The sequence below is a fragment of the Manis pentadactyla genome, chromosome Y (assembly GCF_030020395.1).
Source record: "Manis pentadactyla isolate mManPen7 chromosome Y, mManPen7.hap1, whole genome shotgun sequence".
NCBI lineage: Eukaryota > Metazoa > Chordata > Mammalia > Pholidota > Manidae > Manis > Manis pentadactyla.
The window spans coordinates 31,917,025-31,939,611 of record NC_080039.1 but is presented as its reverse complement, the minus strand read 5'-3'; the positions used below and the strand labels follow the sequence as shown (position 1 = coordinate 31,939,611).

General features: G+C 39.8%; 1 protein-coding gene across 1 annotated transcript in view; it reads left to right on the top strand.

Annotated features, from left to right (window-relative positions):
* LOC130682145 (transcription initiation factor TFIID subunit 1-like) overlaps positions 1–22,587 on the top strand; it is a 180,881-nt gene that overhangs the window by 44,011 nt on the left and 114,283 nt on the right. Inside the window, 4 exon segments of the mRNA XM_057496300.1 lie at positions 11,851–12,064; positions 12,533–12,695; positions 14,036–14,247; positions 16,844–16,952. Coding sequence (XP_057352283.1) covers positions 11,851–12,064; positions 12,533–12,695; positions 14,036–14,247; positions 16,844–16,952 — 698 coding nt within the window.

Below are 22,587 nucleotides of genomic sequence, written 5' to 3'. Positions count from 1 at the left end.
AGTGAAATCATCTGATACTTGTCTTTCTCCGCCTGGCTTGTTTCACTGAGCATAATACTCTCTAGCTCCATCCATGTTATTGCAAAATGATAGGTTTGTTTTCTTATGGCTGAATAATATTCCATTGTGTATATGTATCACATTTTGTTTATCCATTCATCTACTGATGGACACTTAGGTTGCTTCCATTTCTTGGCTATTGTAAATAGTGCTGCGATAAACATAGGGGTGCATCTGTATTTTTCAAACTGTGCTGCGGCATTCTTAAGGTAAATTCCTAGTAATGGAATTCTTGGGTCAAATGGTATTTCTATTTCGAGTTTTTGAGGAACCTCCATACTGCTTTCCACAATGGTTGAACTAATTTACATTCCCACCAGCAGTGTAGGAGGGTTCCCCTTTCTCTAAAACCTTGCCAACATTTGTTGTTGTTTGTCTTTTGGATGGTAGCCATCCTTACTGGTGTGAGGTCATACCTCATTGTGGTTTTAATTTGTATTTCTCTGATGACTAGGGATGCGGAGCATCTTTTCATGTGTCTGTTGGCCATCTGAAATTCTTTGGAGAACTGACTGTTCGGCTCCTCTGCCCATTTTTTAATTGGATTATTAGCTGTTTGTTTGTTGAGGCGCGTGAGCCCTTTATATATTTTGGATGTCAACCCTTTATCGGATCTGTCATTTATGAATATATTCTCCCATACTGTAGGATGCCTTTTTGTTCTATTGCTGGTGTCCTTTGCTGTACAGAAACTTTTCAGCTTGATATAGTCACACTTGTTCATTTTTGCTTTTGTTTCCCTTACCTGGGAGATATGTTCATGAAGAAGTCACTCATATTTATGTCCATGAGATTTTTGCCTATGTTTTTTTCTAAGAGTTTTATGGTCTCATGACTTACATTCAGGTCTTTGATCCGTTGTGAATTTACTTTTGTGTATGGGGTTAGACAGTGATCCAGTTTCATTCTCTTACATGTAGCTGTCCAGTTTTGCCAACACCAGCTGTTGAAGAGGCTGTCATTTCCCCATTGTATGTCCATGGCTCCTTTATTGTATATTAATTGACCATGTATTTTTGGGTTGATATCTGGACTCTGTATTCTGTTTCATTGGATTGTGGGTCTGTTCTTATACCAGTACCAAATTGTCTTAATTTCTATGGCTTTGTAGTAGAGCTTGAAGTTGGAAAGTGAGATTCCCCCTGCTTTATTCTTCCTTCTCAGCATTGCTTTGGCTATACTGGGTCTTCTGTGGTTCCATATGAATTTTAAAACTATTTGTTCCAGTTCTTGAAGAATGCTGTTGGTATTTTGATAGGGATTGTATTGAATCTGTAGATTGCTTTAGGCAGGATGGCCAATTTAGCAATATTAATTCCAAGCTAAGGGCATGGGATGAGTTCCCATTTATTAGTGTTCTCTTTAATTTCTCTTAAGAATGTCTTGTAGTTTTCAGGGTATAGGTATTTCACTTCCTTGTTTAGGTTTATTCCTAGGAATTTTATTCTTTTTTTGATGCAATTGTGAGTGGAAATGTTTTCGTGATTTCTCTTTCTGCTAGTTCAGTGTTAGCATGTAGGAAAGCAACAGATTTCTGTGTATTAATTTTGTGTCCTGCAACTTTGCTGAATTCAGGTATTTGTTCTAGTAGTTTTGGAGTGGAGTCTTTAGGGTTTTTTATGTACAATATCATGTCATCTGCAAATAGTGACAGTTTGACTTCTTTGCCTGTCTGAATGCCTTGTATTTCTTTGTTTTGTCTGATTACCATGGCTAGGATCTCCTGTACTATATTGAATAACAGTGGGGAGAGTGGGCATCCCTGTCTTGTTCCCGATCTCAGAGGAAAAGCTTTCAGCTTCTCACTGTTTTAAGTATGATGTTGTCTGTGGGTTTGTCATATATGGCCTTTATTATGTTGAGGTACTTGCCCTCTATACCCATTTTTTGGAGAGCTTTTAATCATGAATGCACGTTGAATTTTGTCGAATGCTTTTTCAGTGTCTATGGAAATGATCATGTGGTTTTTATCCTTCTTTTTGTTGATGTGGTGGATGATGTTGATGGATTTTTGAAAGTTGTACTATACTGTCTTCCCAGAGATAAATACCACTTGATTATGGTGTATGATCCTTGTGATGTATTTTTGAATTTGGTTTGCTAATATTTTGTTGAGAATTTTTGCATCTATGTTCATCAGAGATACTGGCTTGTAGTTTTCTTTTTTTGTGGGGTGTTTGCCTGGTTTTAGTATTAGAGTGATGCTGGCTTCATAGAATGTTTGGAAGTATTCCCTCCCCTTCTGTTTTTAGGAAAACTTTAAGGAGAATGGGTATTATATCTTCTCTATATGTCTAATTCAACAGTGAATCCATCTGGCCCAGGAGTTTTGTTCTTGGGTAGTTTTTTGATGGCTGATTCAATTTTGTTGCTGGTAATCAGTCTGTTTAGATTTTCTGTTTCTTCCTTGGTTAACCTTGGAAGGTTGTATTTTTCTAGGAAGTTGTCCATTTCTTCTAGGTTTTCCAACTTGTTAGCATATAGATTTTCATAGTATTCTCTCATGGTTCTTTGTATTTCTGTGGGGTCCGTCATGATTTTTTCTTTCTCATTTCTGATTCTGTTGATGTGTGCAGTTTCTCTTTTTCTCTTAGTTAGTCTGGCTGGGGGTTTATCCATTTTGTTTACTCTCTCAGAGAACCAGCGCTTTGTTTCATTGAGTCTTTTCTATTGTTTAATTCTTTCAATTTTATTTTTTCTCTGATCTTTATTATGTCCCTCCTTCTGCTGACTTTGGGCCTCATTTGTTCTTCCTTTTCCAGTTTCAATGCTGTTTTGCATCCCACAGAAGTTCGGGCTTTGTGCTGTTGTCATTTGTCTCCATATATTGCTGGATCTCTGTTTTAATTTGCTCATTGATTCATTGATTATTTAAGAGCATGTTGTTAAGCCTCCTTGTGATTGTGAGCCTTTTTGTTTTCTTTGTACAATTTATTTCTACTTTTATACCTTTGTGGTCTGAGAAACTGGTTTGTACAATTTCAGTCTTTTTAAATATACCGAGGCTTCTTTTGTGGCCTAGTATGTGGTCTATTCTGGAAAATGTTCCATGTGCAGTTGAGATGAAAGTGTATTCTGCTGCTTTTGGGCGTAGAGTTCTGTCAAAGTCTGTTAGGTCCATCTGTTCTAATAGGTTGTTCAGTGCCTCTCTCTCCTTACTTATTTTCTTCCTGGTTTATCTCTCTTCAGAGTGAGTGGAGTGCTTTAAGTCTCCTAGAATGATTGCATTGCATTCTATTTCCCTCTAATTCTGTTAGTATTTGTTTCACATATTGTCCCGACCCGCAGGACAGTCAACGGGGGTCGACGACCTGGAGGAGAGAATGAAGGGGCAAGGGACACAAAGAACAGACAGCAAGACAGGATGTCTGATCAAGCTGACACAGTTTATTGTTTGCAGGCTCAATTTATGCAGGTAGCGAGGAAGGGGTGGGTCAGAAGGTGATTGAGCCTTGGCTGGCGCCGGCGGGAGCAGAGGACCCGGAAGAGAAGCGGAGTTTGCCATCTTGTGGGTGGGGGCCCTTGGGAGGAAGGTTTTAAGGGTGGGGCTTTTCCCAGGGGCAGCGGGTGTTCTTGAGAAGCAGGGTGTTAGCAGAGTTAGAAGGCCAGTGGAAAGAACAGAGGAGGAAACACTGCCTAGCAACTTGACCACAAGACCTACACTTGTTTGGCTAGGAGAGCAGCTCCACTTCCTCCAGGATACTGCAGAAATGATTGCTACTGTCCCAAGACCCACACAACTGGCATTGCCCAAAGTCTACAGGCTCGCTCCCAACATCTCCCCCTTTATTTTATAATAAGAAGACAGTACCTGTCTTAGGTGCCCCAAGGCAGCGACTCTGATCTTACCCGTCATTGGTACTCCCACTCCAATGTGGAAGCCCTGTCTTAGGTTGCCAGAGGCTCTAGGGTGCTTACCCATCTTTGACTATCCTGCCTCTTTTTTCTCTTTAATAAAACAACCAGTCTAACTCAGATTGGGTCAAGGTAGGTGCCTGTCTTAGGTTGTATGGTTGAAGTAAATCCTTACCGGTCATGAGGCTATAGTCCTCTGTCGACCACTCCCTTTCTTAGGTTGATATTTACAATTCAACCGTATCTTACCCGTCATTGGCTACCATACTTGACTTTAGATCTTATGATTTACCAGTGTTGGGGACCGTCTGCAATTTCAAATGATGCAGGCCTCTTAAGGCTTATTGGATGAGTTTCTACATGCTGCGAAGGACACAAGGCCCTAGTAACAGCAACAAAAGCCATAAAATGCTTAGAGTTAAGAGAGGTGTGACAGCGTGCCAGAGACTATTCAGGGGTTCTTTGCACATATCTCATCTGATTTAATATATCAGATGCAGTTATGGCTGCAAATAAGATAGGATTTAAATGGTTCTGTGGTGATCGGGGATATCATCTAATTGATTTTGGGTAGTTTGAGAAAAATCAGACAAATTGAAACAACACATTCTTGGAAACTGTTCACATCTTACATGCTCTTTTAAGAGCAGACAGTCCACAGCAGCACGATTATGAGGCTCCGCAGCTCGCAATTCTCTCAGTTCTTGGTGGAGTTCAGATAATACAGAAGCAGTCAATTTTGTTGTTTTGCTATATGCGCAGGCCAGCTTAGATATCTCCTCTAGCATTCCAACGACAAGTCCAGGAATTGGCAGGAGGAACGCAGCTGCAACTGCAACAGCAGCAGGACCTCAAAGCTTCAAGTTTTCATCACAGTCAGATGGCAGAGCTCGGAGAAGTCTCTTGTGCTTATATTCAGGATGGTCTATTAGAGCAGGAAGAATGCATCTCACCCCACAAACACCTTGATAGTATGGAGAGAGGGCTTGATATGTTTTGTTATTACACAAAAATACCCAACCATTTGAAAGTCTATATCTAGAAGACTATTTTACATTGATTGTACAATTACAGTAAGAGGGTACATAAGTACAATTAATACATACACAATCAGTAATTATAGTAGTACTAACAGGTAAATGTAATTGGGCATCAGGAGTAAGCGTCTTAGGGGGAAGAGTGACATTTCTGTAACATAAAACATTCAGTAATAAAGTTTAGCATTATTCCTTTTGACAGCACTTTTTAGGTAAGTATATATCAGGTAAATAAGCCAAATCAGTCAAATATTTTCTTTGATGAGAAGAAATTTTACTGATATGTTCCAGGGGCCCTCTGAAAAATATCAGAGTTAATTGAGAGGTAAAAATACTTTTTAAAATTCGGTCTTGGGAAGTTGTCAAAAGGTTTTAAGGCACTTGCCTAAATAGAATTATAGTTATTAAATAACACTTATTATTTAACTAGAATGATAAGAAAGTTTAAAAGCAAATGCAGAAGGTTACATAGTTGTTAACACTTAGCTTAGTCTTTTTAATATTAAGATCTTATTTTCTTAAATACTCAGACAATTGATTAAGACTTTAAGCATAAGAAACTGTTTTAATAAAACAATTAGAGAACCCTTTGCAATCTTTCAATATCAAGAGCAGACTAACAGTTAAAGAATACTTCGTCTTTCCAACTGAAAACAAAACTCCAATTTTGCTGTGTTCTCGATATTAAGACTCACTTGCTTTAATTTCACATAGCATGATTATATCTGTAAGGATACAGTAATTTATTCTTCATTTGCCCCACGGTCCCAAGCACATAAGCCGGTGAGAATTATGCCTGGGCTTGCCTGGGGCTTGACTGGGTTTATCCCGCCTTATCTCTAAACATCCTGACCCTCCCCCAAGGCAACAGGCTGAGCGGATCCGCCACAGCAAAAGGCACCACGCTGCTGCACCACACCGCTCTCTCTCTCTCTGTCTCTGTCTCTCTGTCCCCCTTTAAATAAATAGCTGTACTTTAGAACAATTAACCTTCTTTTACTCTCAACAAAATGAATTTCCATTCTTTATACTTTCTCTTATTAAAACACACATCTTAACATACTAAAATATTTTCCTTATTATATCAAGTAGTTTTCATTAGAAATTAAAACTATTTGATACTTTAACTTTCAGTGAACACTGAAAAATAGGCCACTGTAAGCTGTTACACCAACATTCTTCAGATTGATACATATATGAACATATTTTATCATTTTTGGAAATGTACCTTATAGCACAATTTCTCATTAAGTACAAAATATGTCTATATAGCTTAGCAAACTTTAAGAATTTCGGTTACCACAAAAATTCTTAAGCTGTTTGCAGATATATACATTTATACATTAATACAGTAATATTATTAAAAAGTTTATTTGCTACACTTGTTTACTTATTTTTAGCAACATGCCAGATTATTTATAAAACTTTTACTAAACATCAAAGTCAAGCTTTTCTTTAAGCATCTTCTTGAAATATTTAACAGGTAACATGAACTTAAATGACTTTAAGTAAACTTGGGCAGTTAATAACTATAAGGACATGTCCGTATCAGTTAAGCTTAAATTAGCATTAATGCATAATATTTTTTTTATTAGATTTTCTGGAAGTTTTAGAATGCCCAATTTTCACAAGCGCTTGTTTTTAAGTGAATTTTTACTACTACCATCGGGAGGTAGAAAACATTTTTTATTTACACACTTAGACACACAAACATACAGACCAAGACATAATGACTACAGTTAGCAACACTTTTCATATAAAAACATACACAGACAAACTGACATAAAGATTTGAGTTTCTAATATTCATTTGCCTTCTTCTTAGTTTATTTGATTAAAAGTACTTCAGTTTTCAAGAATACACTCTAAGGGCAAGCAGTTTACATTACTGGGTTAAGGTTTAGACAGCCCCAGTCCAGGGGGCTGGAAATATCAACTGGAATTTTCTTTGGTCTGTGGGCAGTATAATGGGATTGTAACTTTTTTCCTACAACAATTGGGATTCAGAGGAGCTTTTTGAGGGGAGGGGAGGCGGTGGAGCTTTGGGGGGAGGGATAACGGAGAGGACGGGAGTCAGCGGAATCATTAGGGGAGGAAACTTTGTCCGTCTGACAGGGAAAGAGACCGGACAGTCGGTAAGGCTGGGAGTCTGATATCTGAGGGGTTTGCAGCGGAATCTGAAGGATGTTCTTTGAGAGAAGGGGAGGCTGGCTGGGAAGCCTCGGAGGGGGGACGAGAACGGGATCTCATGGTTTTTTTCTCCCTCAGTGACAACTTTCTGCAAGTCAGGCCACTCGCGATGAACGCGCAAGATATCATTAATAAGGTTCTAATAGCTAAATGCTGACACGTACTTTTTCTGGACCAAAAACTCTGTAATAGTCTTGAAGGCAATCGCCTACCCGTTGCCATTTCTTTTCACTAATGGTTCCTTCTTGAGGGAACCAGGGACACACATCTTCAATAAAGACCAAAAAACGTTTCAAATCTTTTTTCTTAACCCTTGTTCCTCGTGTCCTGAGGGACTCTGAGTCCGGCTATGAACAAATCTTCCTGTGAGAATGCTTGCCCCATGACTTACCTTCCTAAATGCGTCGCTGATTGAGTATACACAAGTCTGTCTCACGCCGGGTTCAGAACGGGGCGACTCTGGCAAGGGTCTAGCTGCAGACACCTCCTTTCATGGGTGGCGACGGTCTAGCTGCAGACACCTCCTGGGGGCGACGTTCTCACCTCTCCGGTCTGTCGGTCCCCACATTGGGCGCCAGTTGTCCCGACCCACAGGACAGTCAGCGGGGGTCGACGACCTGGAGGAGAGAATGAAGGGGCAAGGGACACAAAGAACAGACAGCAAGACAGGATGTCTGATCAAGCTGACACAGTTTATTGTTTGCAGGCTCAATTTATACAGGTAGCGAGGAAGGGGTGGGTCAGGTGGTGATTGGGCCTTAGGTGGCACCGGTGGGAAGGTGCAGAGGGGTGATTGAGCCTTGGCTGGCGCCGGCGGGAGCAGAGGACCCAGAAGAGAAGCAGGGAGTTCGCCATCTTGTGGGTGGGGGCCCTTGGGAGGGAGGTTTTAAGGGTGGGGCTTTTCCCTGGGGCAGCGGGTGTTCTTGAGAAGCAGGGTGTTAGCAGGGTTAGAAGGCCAGTGGAAAGAACAGAGGAGGAAACACTGCCTAGCAACTTGACCACAAGACCTACACTTGTTTGGCTAGGAGGGCAGCTCCACTCCCTCCAGGATACTGCAGAAATGATTGCTGCTGTCCCAAGACCCACACAACTGGCATTGCCCAAAGTCCACAGGCTCGCTCCCAACAACATATGTATGTGCTCCTGTTTTTGGTGCATAGATATTTTTAATGCCTTTATCTTCTTGTTGGATTGACCCCTTTATCATTATGTAATGCCCTTTTTCTCTTGTGACTTTCTTTGTTTTGAAGTCTATTTTGTCTGATACAAGTACTGCATCTCCTTTTTTCTCCCTATTGCATGAAATATCTTTTTCCATCCCTTCACTTTTAGTCTGTGTATATCTTTGGCTTTAAAGTGAGCCTCTTTTATGCAGCATGTAGATGGGTCTTGTTTTTTAATCCATTCTGTGATTCTGTGTCCTTTGATTGGTACATTCAGTCCATTTTGACATTTAGGGCGATTATCAATAGGTATGTGCTTATTGCTATTGCAGGCTTTAGATTCATGGTTACCCAAGGTTCAAGGATAACTTCCTTAAGAGTCTTAACTCACTTAATATGCTATTAGAAACACAATCTAAAGGTCCTTTTTTTTTCCTCCTCCTATGTCTTCCTCCTCCATTCTTTATATATTAGGTATCATATTCGGTACTCTTTGGCTATCCATTGAATGACTTTGGATGTAGTTCAGTTAATTTTGCATTTGTTTAGTACTTAACTGTTCTACTTTCTTTACTGTGGTTTTATTACCTCTGGTAACAACTATTAAACCTTAGGAACACTGCCATATGTAGCAGTCTGTCCAAAATACACTGTAGAGATTGTTTGTGGGAGGTAAATTCTCTCAGCGTTTGTTTTTCTGGAAATTGTTTAATCCCTCCTTCAAATTTAAATGATAATTTTGCTGGATACAGTAATCTTGGTTCCAGGCCCTTCTGCTTCATGGCATTAAATACATGATGCCACTCCCTTCTGGCCTGTAAGGTTTCTGCTGAGAAGTCTGATGATAGCTTGATGGGCATACCTTTGTATGTGATCTTATTTCTCTGTATGGCTGCTATTAATAGTCTGTCCTTATCCTTGATCTTTGACATTTTAATTACTCTATGTCTTGGTATTGTCTTCCTTGGGTGTCCCTTGTGCTGGGAGATCTGTGCACCTCCATTGCCTGAGAGACTATGTCCTTACCCAGATTAGGGAAGTTTTCAGCAATTATCTCCTCAAGACAGTTTCTATCCCTTTTTCTCTCTCTTCTTCTTCTGTTACCCCTATAAGGCAAATACTGTTCTGTTTGGATTGGTCAAACAGTTGTCTCTATATTCTTTCATTCTTAGGGATCTTTTTTCTCTCTGTGCCTCAGTTTCTTTGTATTCCTCTTTTCTAGTTTCTATTTCATTTATCGTCTCCTCCACTGTATCTGAACTGCTTTTAATAGCTTCCACTGTGGTCATCAACGATTGCATCTCCCACCAGAATTCATTCCTGAGTTCTGTACCTCCATGAGCACGTTAATGATTTTTATTTTGCTCTCTGTTTCAGGAAGATTCATGAGGTCGATGTCATTTAAATCTTTCTCAGATGTTGTCTTTATAATTTTACTTGGAACCAGGTTCCTTTGGCGTTTCATGTCCGCTCTCTAGTGCCCAGAAGCTCTAGTGTCTGGAGCTGCTCAGCCCCTGAAGCAATGTCAGGGGTTGCAGGGGAATGATATTGGTGCCTGGGGGGAGGAAAGAGCTGTGTCCTGCTTCCCAGCTGCTGTGCCTGTCTCCACTGCCTGAACCAGTGGGCTGAGCACACAGGTGAAAGTGTCTGTGCTTTGCGTCTGTAGTTGATGTAAACAGATCTCCCTCTGTCTGGCCTAATGCCAGAGTTGGGTTTGCCAGTTTTCAAGTCAGGTGGGGCTGGCTGGGAGAAAGGCGCACTTGGATGCGTATCACCGAGGGGATCCTTGGTGGTGCATAGCCAACCAGGAAGGTGGAGCACCTAAAGACTGAAAGCTCCTAACCTGGGCAGAGTGTATCCGGACAATTTTGTCTACTTTCCTTTCTCCTGAGCAGTAAGCTCTGTGCAATCCTTGCCCCTTTAGTAGCCCTCTTGCCAAGGGTTTCCTTGTTAGGAAGCTTCTCAGACTGCCCACCTTTCCTTTGTCACCAAGCAGCTGGGTAAGGATCTCTGCTTTCCACAAGCGGCTGGAATCTCAGTTTCTCCAGGAATTCTGTCTGTCTTAGCTTTCCAACCTCCTAATTGTGGGAGTACCCTGAAAACACCATAAATGTAGGTTTGTGCTCCCAGAGCAGGTCTCTGGAGTTAGGTATTCAGCAGTCCCAGGCCTCCATTCCCTCTCTGCTCCATTTCTGTTCCTCCTGCTGGTGAGGTGGGGGTGTTGTAAGGGCCTTGGTCCCACTGGACCACAGTTTTGGTACATTATCCTATTCCGGGAGGTCTGCTCTTTTCTCCAGTTGTATGCAGTCTGGTGTAGTCCTGTGTCCTATTGGTCTTTCAGGATTTCTTGTATTTATTATATGCGGCTTTAGGAGGAAACCTCTGTCTCACCTCACACGCTGCCATCTTTAATCCTCCTTCCTGAAGTTCTTCTTTGGAGAAGTGTCAGTTCAGATCCTTTGCCCATTTTTTAATTGGGTTAGTTGCTTTTTGTGTGTTAAGGTGTGTGGGTTCTCTATATTTTGGATGTTAACTCCTTGTCTCATATGTCATTTATGAATATATTCTCCCATACTGTAGGATGCCTTTTTGTTCTACTGATGGTGCCCTTTGCTGTACAGAAGCTTTTTAGTTTGAAGTACTCCTACTTCTTCTTTTTTGCTTTTGTTTCCCTTGCCTGAGGAGAAGTGTTCATAAAAAAGTTACTCATGTTTATATTCAAGAGAGTTTTGCTTATGTTTTTATCTAAGTTTTGTGGTTTCATGACTTCATTTAGGTCTTTGTTCCATTCAGGTTTACTTTTGTGTATGGAGTTAGACAGTAATCCAGTTTCATTCTTTTACATATGGCTCTCCAGTTTTGCCAGCACCATCTGTTGAAGAGGCTGTCATTTCCCTATTGTATGCCCATGGCTCCTTTATCATATATTAATTGGCCATATATGTGTGGGTTTATATCTGGGCTCTCTGTTCTCATCTATTGATCTATGGCTCTGTTCTTATGCCAGTAGCAGATTGTCTTGATGACTTTGGCTTTGTAGTAGAGCTTGAAGTTGGGGAGCGTAATCCCCCCTGCTTTATTCTTCCTTCTAAGGATTACTTTGGATATTTGGTTTCTTTTGCGGTTCCATATGAATTTTAGAGCTATTTGGTCTAGTTCATTGAAAAATGCTGTATTTTGATAGGGATTTCATTGAATTTGGGTACTTTTCTTACAATGATCATCAGCTGTTTCCTGCTTTGACTTTTCTCTTGTGCTATTCAGAGGAATGAGAATATACCTCTTGCTGCTCTGTCCCCTATAACAACATGTAGTTTTTGGAGAACTTCTCAGATTTTGTACTTATAAAAACAGGAACATTGACGGTGGTAAAGTGAAGTCATGAAAAGACAAATCAGTGTATTTGGGGGGCTGGTGGTGACTTTGTTTCTTTCTGTAGAGCCATGGTTTTGTGGCATGTAGAGCTTCAGTGTCTCTACCCAATCCCAAGAAAATGGCTCTTTGAGTCATAGGGGTAGTTTGTCGAAATCTATTTCTGCCTTGCAGGAGCAGGCTCAGCAGCAGCAGGAAACAATCACAGAGACAATGACACAGCTTCTGTGACTAGCCTGAACTCTTCTGCCACTGGCTGTTGTCTTAAGATTTATTGCACATTTCGAGATGAAGAAGGGAAAGAGTATGTTCGTTGTGAGACAGTTAGAAAGCCAGCTGTCATCGATGCCTATGTGCGCATACGGAACACAAAAGATGAGGAATTCATGTGAGTTTAATTCACCAGTGTGGTGTGGTAAGGAGAATGAGAAGAATGCTGGGGAATTGGGGTAAGGGTGGGTGCTTGAGTTTTAGAAACTGTTTTCTGTACCATTTTCCCTAGAAATCTATTAACTGGGAGCAGTCTTGTCTTCATTTACATCTTTGGGTTTGAAGCCAAAGATCACAGGGAGAACTCCAAATATGCCACCAAAAAGGCATGCTTTCAGTTCCCCCTGGGTCCTTCGCATTTTAGTTGGTTGGTTGTTAAAAATATTAGGGTTTACTCACAACTTCTCATTCTGGGAGAGAGGCCTCTGTGCCTGTGCAAGGCTAATGATTAAGGGAGATGGGAATGCCAGGTAGTCCCTTGTTTTTCCGTCTGGATGGATTACTTTAGTTTTGAGATGTTCAGCTAATAGAATTGTCTTGTTGGTTAAAGTGCTCGTGGTTCTGTGTTATTTTTCTCTGTTATTAGTCAAAAATTTGCCCTTTTTGATGAGCAGCATGGAGAAGAGATGCGAAAAGAATGGCGCAGTATTCAAGAGCAGCTGAGGCGGCTTAAGAGGAACCAGGAAAAGGAGAAGCTGAAGGGCCCTCCTGAGAAGCCCCCAAAAATGAAGGAACGTCCTGACCTAAAAGTAAGTATGATGTGTGTGGGCATGATCATAAAGAAGAAAGCAAACCTTTCCCTTTAGCTTTTGGTATCCTCCCTTACTGGGAACGAGGGCAGTGTCATGGAAAGCTAGTTTCAAATGATGTGGCTGCTTGGGTGTTAACAGTACTGGTGTGACTGATACTGCCACCAATTTGGTGCCCTTGGGGGTAATTTTATACTTTGTCTGTTGGAAGAATTTTCTAGGAGTCGAGGTAGGTTTGGTAGATTTTTTTTACATGCACGTCCATGTACTTAGGTACATATTTACACACACACATATCTTATTTTTAAATTGTACAAATTAACAGAAGCAACAGAAAAAAACACAATACGGGTTGCTTTGCATAACCCAGATAGGAATGCAGATGGTACTGTACAATGTAGCTGTAATATGACTCATAAAATGAGGCAACTATGGTACAATGGAAAGAGCCATGGACTTGGAAACAAAATCTGTACTCAGGTTCTGGTTCTACCATTTGATAGCTCTGTGACCTTAACCTCCTCAAGCCTATTTTCTATGAAATGACACCTGTCCCACAGTGTTGTTGTATTAAGTGACCTAATGCATGGGAAGCACTTTATAAACTGTAAAATTCTTGACAGATATAAACTGCTGTTATGTGTACTGAGGTCATTAGTATTTTAGTGTTTCTTTCTTGTAGGTGATATGATATAAACGTGACACAGTACTGACCTCATTTTTTCTTATTAAGGTATTATTGATATCTGAAGGTTTCACTTGAAAAACAATCTGGTTACTACATTCGCCCATATTGAGTCTCCCCCATACTCCATTGCAGTCACTGCCCATCAGTGTATTAAGATGCCACAGAGTCACTGCTTGTCTTCTCTGTGCTACACTGAGTACCAACCTCATTTTATAGATGAAACAGGTCAGTTTCAAAACTGAGATGGAGACTTGGTATTACTGAGCCTTTTCCTTTCGGCTCAGAATATACCCATGCCAGCTGCTTATGCGGCTACATGCAGCCTTGGGCCAGCCTTGGGCTTCCAGCAGCCTTTCTCCTGCACGTTTGACATTATCAATGTTTACAGCTTAAACTGGGAGTGAAAATCCTCTCCCTTTTCTTCCTTACTTGATTTTTAAAGAAATGATCGGTCTCTGTATTTCATTTTATTTTTAATGTATCAGTTCCATACATGCACTTTTGTCTAGTGCTTTCTGGTTGAAAGGCCTATAACAATTCTATTAGAATAAAGTTCTGAACCTGCCTTTGTTTCTCTCCTGGCTCGCACATATTTTTTAACACTAGCATGCAGCCTACTTACTCCTGTCATGTTGATACTTTTCTTTTGCAGCAGAAATGTGGGGCTTGTGGTGCCATTGGGCACAGGAGGACAAACAAATTCTTCCCCCTCTATTATCAAACAAATGCCCCACCTTCCAACCCTGTTGCCATGACTGAGGAGCAGGAGAAGGAGTTGGAGAAGACAGTCATTCATAGTGATAATGAAGAACTTATCAAGGTTGAAGGGACCAAGACTGTTTTGGGGAAACAGCTAATTGAGAGGTAAGGGAAAGCAGATCTGCTGGAGGCTGATGACACTGATGGGTGGCAAGGGTGGATGTGATGTGTTTTCTGCAGTTAACATTGATGGATTTTCCTCAGTAATTGTTGCCAGTAATGAAAATTAGTCTTTTGTCATGAAGCACTCAAGTTCCACTAATTACCATTGGATGTGCTACCGAACTTTCCTGAGTCTCAGTTTCCTTATTTACAAAAGAGTTCTACCCATACCAGGGTACCTATGAAGATAAACTGAGAGGGACTATATAGAACATGTAGAACAGTGCCTGACATATTATAGATGCTCTTCCTATTCTACTTGCCAGCACTGGTAATATTCTTACGGTCCCTAACCACAGTATTCTGATAGTGAACCATCCAAATAGATCAAGGAGACATAAACAATGCTTGTATGTACCTGTCTCTTGCCCTCAGAGAATTTGATATTGATAATCAAGTGGAGAAGTTTTTAATGAAAAAAAGATTTTCCCCCTAAATTTATAGTTTGAAATTGGAAAACTACAGAAAGTTGGAAGAAGAATACAGTATACTAGTCCTCTAAACTCACCAACTGTTAAAACTTGTCACATTTGCTTCATCTTAAATCTAAACCATTTTTTTCCTGAACCATTTGGAAGTGAGTTGCTGGCGTCATGACATTTTAGTCATGAACTCTTTCACACACATCTTCTAATAAGGACATACCATGATACTGTTACTACAGCTAAGAAAATTAACACTGATTAATTCATATCTGATATTCAGTATTCAGATTTCCCTGGTTGTCTCAATGCTCTATTGCATATCTTCTGTTCCCCTCTGCAGGATCCAATCCCAGTTCAAACATTAAGCATTTTGAGTTTCTCAATCTAGAACTGTCCTCTGCACCTGTTTTGTTTTTCATTTCATGTCTTTGGCAAGGTTAGTACACAGGTGATATTATGTACTTACTACACCACATCAGGAAGCACATCAGGTTTTCTCATGATTTTTGATCTTGTTAAAGTGATCCCTCAGATACCTCTGTAATAAAATGTGTTTTTCCCTTTGTAATTAATGAGGATGAGTAATCTGTTCCCAAACGATCTTTCTCTTAGTAGGTTTAGCATTGATGATCATTGCTTAACTCAATTGTTATGTTAGGAGTTGCAAAACAGTGGTTTTTATATGTAGCGTTCTTCCTGCATTAACTGGCATGCTCTAAAGAAGAGCTTTCCCTCCCCTTTGTTTGAGTATTACTATGGATTCTGAAATTCTTTCCTTTGTAAGCTTAATGTCTTGTAACTCATTAACATCATTATTAATTTTGATGTTCATATTGTCTTAAAGTTGACCTCTTCCAGCTAGGTCCTTTGTCCTTTTGAAATGACCCTATAAATCTTTGAGAACTTCTTGTCTTTCTGACACAGGATGTTCTAGGCTGTCCTTGAAATTTCCCTGTCCAAGACCTAGAGTCAGCCAGTTTTCCAAGGAGCCATGGTTCCTTTTATTAGGGAATGGTATTTAGAAAGCCAAGATGTAGATGTTAGGTATGCTCATTGCCACTAAGATATCATTGCTTCTAGGCTTTTAGTAGACAGAACTAGGAAGTGTACATATATCTGTAAATCACAACTTCATTATGATACCTCTAATTCAGATTGTATCTATGGATTATTCTTCATCTTCCCCCATTCCATATTTGTATCCTTCCTGTCATTCCCAACATCAACATATTTATTCATTTTCTCTGTTCTTAATATACTTGGAGAATTACAATACTAATACCTCTACTAACAACAAATATATGAAGTAGATTCATGGTGTTTTCTGTAGTTTGTTGTCCTTGGACTGTATGTCACTGAAGTTGTGCAGTCAGGATATGATACTCAAAATATATTCGAATTCTTTTTTGTGTGTAATTTCTTTATGAATTTGATATCGTTACATTCATTTGTTTTTTTATTGAGGTAAAATTGGTATATGACATCATATAAGTTGCAGGTGTACAACATTTTAACTTGATATTTATATCGTGATCACCACCATAAGTCTCATTCCCATCTATCACCATACAGTTTGTTTCTGTTTCTATTAAGTTTTGGGATCTTTTTTCCATCCTTGTTGATTTATGTTTTTGGTATCTGTAATAGTCATGTTTTGCAGCACATTAGAAAAGAAGAATGTAGTATGTTGATCCCATACAATGGAAGGGAAGAAGGTGGGTTTTTAATGACTGAGGGAAAACAAACTTGTTTTTCTTTTCAAACCACTTTTTAATATCATTCATGTTTCCATTCTGAGTAACTTAAGTTTCCTAAGACTTTAACCCTAAAAATGTTGGAGCTGGAAGGATTCCTGGAATTCCTTTAGGCTAGTTCCCTTATCTTCCAAAAAGGAAAGTGAGGTGAAGTTACAGCTTGCCTAGTTCTTTATTAATTTGGAGATCCTATAAGGCCTTGGCTGATCTGAGCCTTAGAATACAGATGTCTAGCTTTTGGTTTGGCTTTTTCCCCCCCAAGGCTTTTGCTCTGGTACTTTGGACATTTTCATTGTAGTTGCTTTTTTTCTGGCAACTAGAAATAGGGACTGCACACTATGAAAGTGTTATTGATTGCAGTGCAGATGAAGTTCACAGAAAATCTCTGGTTCTCAAGTTCCCTAAACAGCAATTTCCTACAAAGAAGAAATGGCGAGTTGGAACCACTGTTCACTGTGACTATTTGAATGTGAGTATTTGTATTGCTTCTTTAGGACCAGATGGGGTTCGTATTGATTCCCCCCACCCTCTAAGCCATGGCTGTGGCACATCCTTAGATTCTCCTTTTGGCTTTGCCCTGAAAACTATGTGTAGTGTTTGTTACAAGATTTCCAAACTATATTTATCTAGCTAGAAAGTATTGGGTTTTTCAAATATGAAGAAACATTCTGGGACGAAGGTGCTCAAGATGGCAGCATGAGTAGAGCGGTGGAAATATCCTCCCAAAACCATATATATTTTGAAAATACAGCAAATACAACTATTACTAAAAGAGAGACCAGAAGATACAGTACAACAGCCAGGTTACATCTACATCTGCGAGAGCTCAGCATCTCACGAAAAGGGTAAGATTCAAAGCCGTGACCTGGCAGAATCTGAGCACTCTCCCCACCCCAGCTCACCAGTAGGAGGAAAGGAGTCAGAGTGGGGAAGGAGTGGAAGCACAGGGCTGCTAAATAACCAGCCCTAGTAATCTGCACCAGGAGCACAGACACACATTGCATGGTGTGCTGGATATTAGAGAAATGGAAAAGTAAGGTCCGAGACAGTCTGCGAGTGGGTCCCCACAGCCGGCTCTCCTGGGACAAAAGAAAAGCAGGTGCTTTAAAAGTCTTAAAGAGACAGTGGTGGTTTAATAGGTAGACAAAATTGTCCCAGCACATGCATCCAAGCAGACTGGGAATCTTAAGGAACGTCGGACACCCTAATCCACTGGGTGGCAATGTGGTTCCGAAGCCCCTCATGGCAATAAGCAGGCTGCCGTTCATTCCCCTCCACCATCACTGCAAGGAAATAGCTCACTGCAAGGAAATTGCTGCAGACCAGCTGGGAAGCAGCCCCACCCACAGAAACGACACAGAGTCTTCTGCCAGCATGCAGCCAACCAGGCCAGACACCGAGGCTTTGCGTCAGAGACAGAGGAAACTGGTGCAAAGTACAGAAGGGACGAAGGAGTGCCATTCTCATAGGAGAACATGCCATGCACCTGCAACCCCTGGCAGTGCTCTGGGCTGTCCTGAGGGCTGCACTATGCATGGCAGCTCAGGGTATTAACCCAGAGATGGCTCCCTGTGTGTGGTTAACTGGCACAGGCAACGGAGAAGGGCAAGGTGACCAGCAAGCAGGAAGGGACTTTGTTCTCCCAGCTGACACACGTGCCACTTGCCAGTGATCACTTCTCTTGCCATGAAAAGCCAAAAGAACCTGGTCCAGTACAAAATCGCTCAAACATTACCAGAGAGAGGGCCTGGCAAGAAAGATATAACCAATCTTCCTGAAAAAGAACTAAAAACAAAAGTCATAACCATGCAGATGGAGCTGCAGAGAAATATGCAAGAGCTAAGTGACGAAGTCTGGAGGGAGATAATACAAATGAAACAATAAAAAGAAGGATGTAAAGAGGAGACTGGATGAGGTGCAAGAGAGTGTTAATGGACTAGAAATCAGAGAACAGGAATACAGAAAAGCTGAGCCAGAGAAAGATAAAAGGATCTTTAGGAATGAAAGAATGTTTAGAGAACTGTGTGACCAATCCAAATGGAATAATATTCACATTTTAGAGGTACCAGAGAAGAAGAGAGAGAAAAAGGGATAGAAAGTGGCTTTGAAGAAGTAATTGCTGAAAAATTCCCCAAGCTGGTGAAGAAAATAGTCTCTCAGACCATGGAAGCCCACAGATCTCCCAACACAAGGGACCCAAGGAGGACAACACCAAGACATACAATAATTAAAATGGCAAAGAACAAAGACAAGGACAGAGTATTAAAGGCAGCCAGAGAGAGAAAAAAGGTCACTTACAATGGAAAACCTATCAGGCTATCATCAGACTTCTCAACAGAAACCTTACAGGCCAGAAGAGAATGGCATGATATATTTAATGGAATAAAACAGAAGGGACTTGAACCAAGAATACTATATCCAGCATGATTATCATTAAAATTTGAAGGAGGGATTAAACAATTTCCAGACAAGCAAAGTTGAGGGAATTTGCCTCCCACAGACCACCTCTACAGGATATTTTAAAGGGACTGCTCTAGATGGAAGTACTCCTAAGGCTAAATACATGTCACCAGAGAAAATAAAATCACAGCAAAGAAAGCAGACCAACCAAATACAAACAAAAGGCAAAAAATAAATCAGCTATATACAAAAGCAGTCAAGGAAAACAGAAAGGAGCACCAAATAAAACACCTAACATATAAGGAGTGGAGGAGAAAGAATAAGAAGGGTGAGAAATAAAGAATCATCAGAATGTGTTTATAATAGCGCAATTGAATTAAGTTGAGATGGTTAGATAGTAAAGAAACTATCCTTGAACCTTTGGTAAGCATGAATCCAAAGCCTGCAATGACAATAAGTACATATCTATCGATAATCACCCTAAATGTAAATGGACTGAATGCACCAATCAAAAGACACAGAGTAATAGAATGGAATAAAAGAGCAAGACCCATCTGTATGCTGCTTACAAGAGACTCACCTCAAACCCAAAGACATACACAGACTAAAAGTGAAGGGATGGAAAAAGGTATTTCATGCAAACAATAGGGAGAAAAAAGCAGGTGTTGCAGTACTTGTATCAGACAAAATAGACTTCAAAGCAAAGAAAGTCACAAGAAAAAAAGAAGGACATTACATGATGATAAAGGGGGCAGTTCAACAGGAGGATGTAACCAATATAAATATATATGCACCCAACACAGGAGCACTGACATATATGAAACAAATACTAACAGATTTAAAGAAGGAAATAGAATGCAATGCATTCATTTTAGGAGATTTCAACAAACCACTAGCTCCAAAGGACAGATCAACCAGACAGAAAATAAGTAAGGACACAGAGGCACTGAACAACACACTAGAACAGATGGAACTAACAGACATCTACAGAACTCTACACCCAAAAGCAGCAGGGGAGTACATGTTCTTCTCAAGTGCACATGGAACATTTTCCAGAATAGACCACATACAAGGCCATAAAAAGAGCCTCAGTAAATTCAGAAAGATTGAAATTCTAGCAACCAACTTCTCAGATCACAAAGGTATAAGACCAGAAGTAAATTGTACAAAGAAAACAAAAAGGCTCACAAACAATGGATACTTAACAATGTGCTCCTTAATAATCAATGGATCAATGACCAAATTAAAACAGACATCAAGCAATATATGGAGACAAATGAAAACAACAGCACAATGCCCAGAATCCTGTGGGATGCTGTGAAGGCAGTTCTAAGAGGAAAATATATAGCAACCCAGGCCTGTTTAAAGAAGGAAGAACAACCCCAAATGAACAGTCTAAAGTCACAATTATTGAAACTGGAAAAAGAAGAACAAATGAGGCCCAAAGTCAACAGAAGGTGGGATATGATAAAGAGTAGAGCAGAAATAAACAAAATTGAGAAAAATAAAACAGTGGAAAGAATCAGTGGAAACAAGAGCTGGTTCTTTGAGAAAATGAACAAAGTAGATAAACCCCTAGCCAGATTTATTGAGAGAAAAAAAGAATCTACACACATAAACAGAATCAGAAATGAGGAAGGAAAAATCATGACGTACCCCACAGAAATACAAAGAATTATTAGAGAATTGTATGAAAACCCATATGCCAAAAAGCTGGAAAACCTAGAAGAAATGGACAACTTCCTAGAAAAATACAACCTTCCAAGAGTGACCCAGAAAGAAACAAAATCTAAACAGACAAATTACCAGCAATGAAATTGAATAGGTAATAAAAAAAGTACACAAGAACAAAAGCCCGAGGCCAGATGGATTCACTGCTGAATTTTATCAGGCTTTTAGAGAAGAAGTAATACCCATTCTCCTTAAAGTTTTCAAAAGAATAGAAAAGGAGGTAATACTGCAAAACTCATTTTATGTAGCCGGCATCACTCTAATACCAAAACCAGTCAAACACCCCACAAAAAAAGAAAATTACAGACCAATATCCCTGATGAACATAGATGCAAAAATACTCAACAAAATATTAGCAAACCAAATTCAAAAATACATCAAGGGGATCATATACCATGATCAAGCGGGATTCATCTCAGGGATGCAAGGATGGTACAACATTCAAAAAGCCATCAGCATCATCCACCACATGATTTTGAAGGACAAAATCCACCACACCATTTTGAAGGACAAAAAGCACACAATCATCTGCATAGATGCCGAAAAAGCATTTGACAATTTTCAACATCCATTCATTATAAAAGCTCTCAACAAAATGTGTATAGAGGGCAAGTACCTCAACATAATAAAGGCCATATATGACAAAAACTCAGCCAACATTGTACTTAACCATGAGAAGCTGAAAGCTTTTCATGTAAGATTGGCCACAAGACAGCGATGCTCACTCTCCCCACTATTAGTCAACATAGTACTAGACGTCCTAGTCACAGCAATTAGACAAAACAAATAAAGCACATCCAGATTGTTAAGGAAGAAGTTAAACTGTCACTATTTGCAGATGACACGATATCGTATATCAAACACCCTAAGGACTCCACTCCAAAACTACTAGATGTAATACATGAATTCAGAAAATTTGCGGAGTGCAAAATTAATATACAGCATTCTGTTGCTTTCCTATACAGTAATGATGAGCTAGCCAAAAGAGAAATCAGAAAAACATTTCCTTTCACAACTGCATCAAAAAGAATAAAATTGCTAGGAAAAACCTAACCGAGTGAAAGATCTATGCCCTATACCCTGAAAACTACAAAATACTCCTAAGAGAAATTAAAGAGGACACTAACAAATGGAAACTCATCCCATGCTCTTGGTTAGGAAGAATTAATATTGTCAAAATGGCCATCCTGCCTAAAGCAATCTACAGACTCAATGCATTCCCTATCAAAATACCAACAGCACTTTTCAACGAACTTGAAAAAAGTTTTAAAATTAACATGGAACCACAAAAGACCCCAAATTGCCAAAGCAGTCCTGAGAAGGAAGAATAAAGTAGAGGGGATTTCACTTCCCAACCTCAATCTCTTCTGCAAAGCCACAATAATGTAGACAATTTGGTACTGGCCCAAGAACAGACCCACAGACCAGTGGAACAGAAGAGAGAATCCAGATATTAACCCAAAAATATATGGTCAATTAATATACAATATAGGAGCCATGGACATACAATGGGGAAATGACAGTCTCTTCAACAGATGGTGCTGGCAAAACTGGACAGCTACATGTAAGAGAATGAAACTGGATCATTGTCTAACCCCATACACAAAAGTAAATTCGAAATGAATCAAAAACCTGAATGTAAGTCATGGAATCATAAAACTCTTAGAAAATAACATAGGCAAAAATCTCTTGGACATAAACATGAGCAACTTCTTCATGAACATATCTCCTGGGCAAGGGAAACAAAAGCAAAAATGAACAAGTGGGACTTTATCAAGCTGAGAAAGTTATGTACAGCAAAGGAAACCATCAATAGAACAAAAAGGTACCCTACAGTATAGGAGAATATATTCATAAATGACATATCCGCTAAAGGATTGACATAAAAAATATATAAAGAGCTCACATACCTCAACAAACAAAAAGCAAATAATCCAATTAGAAAATGGTCAGAGGAGCCGAACAATCAGTTC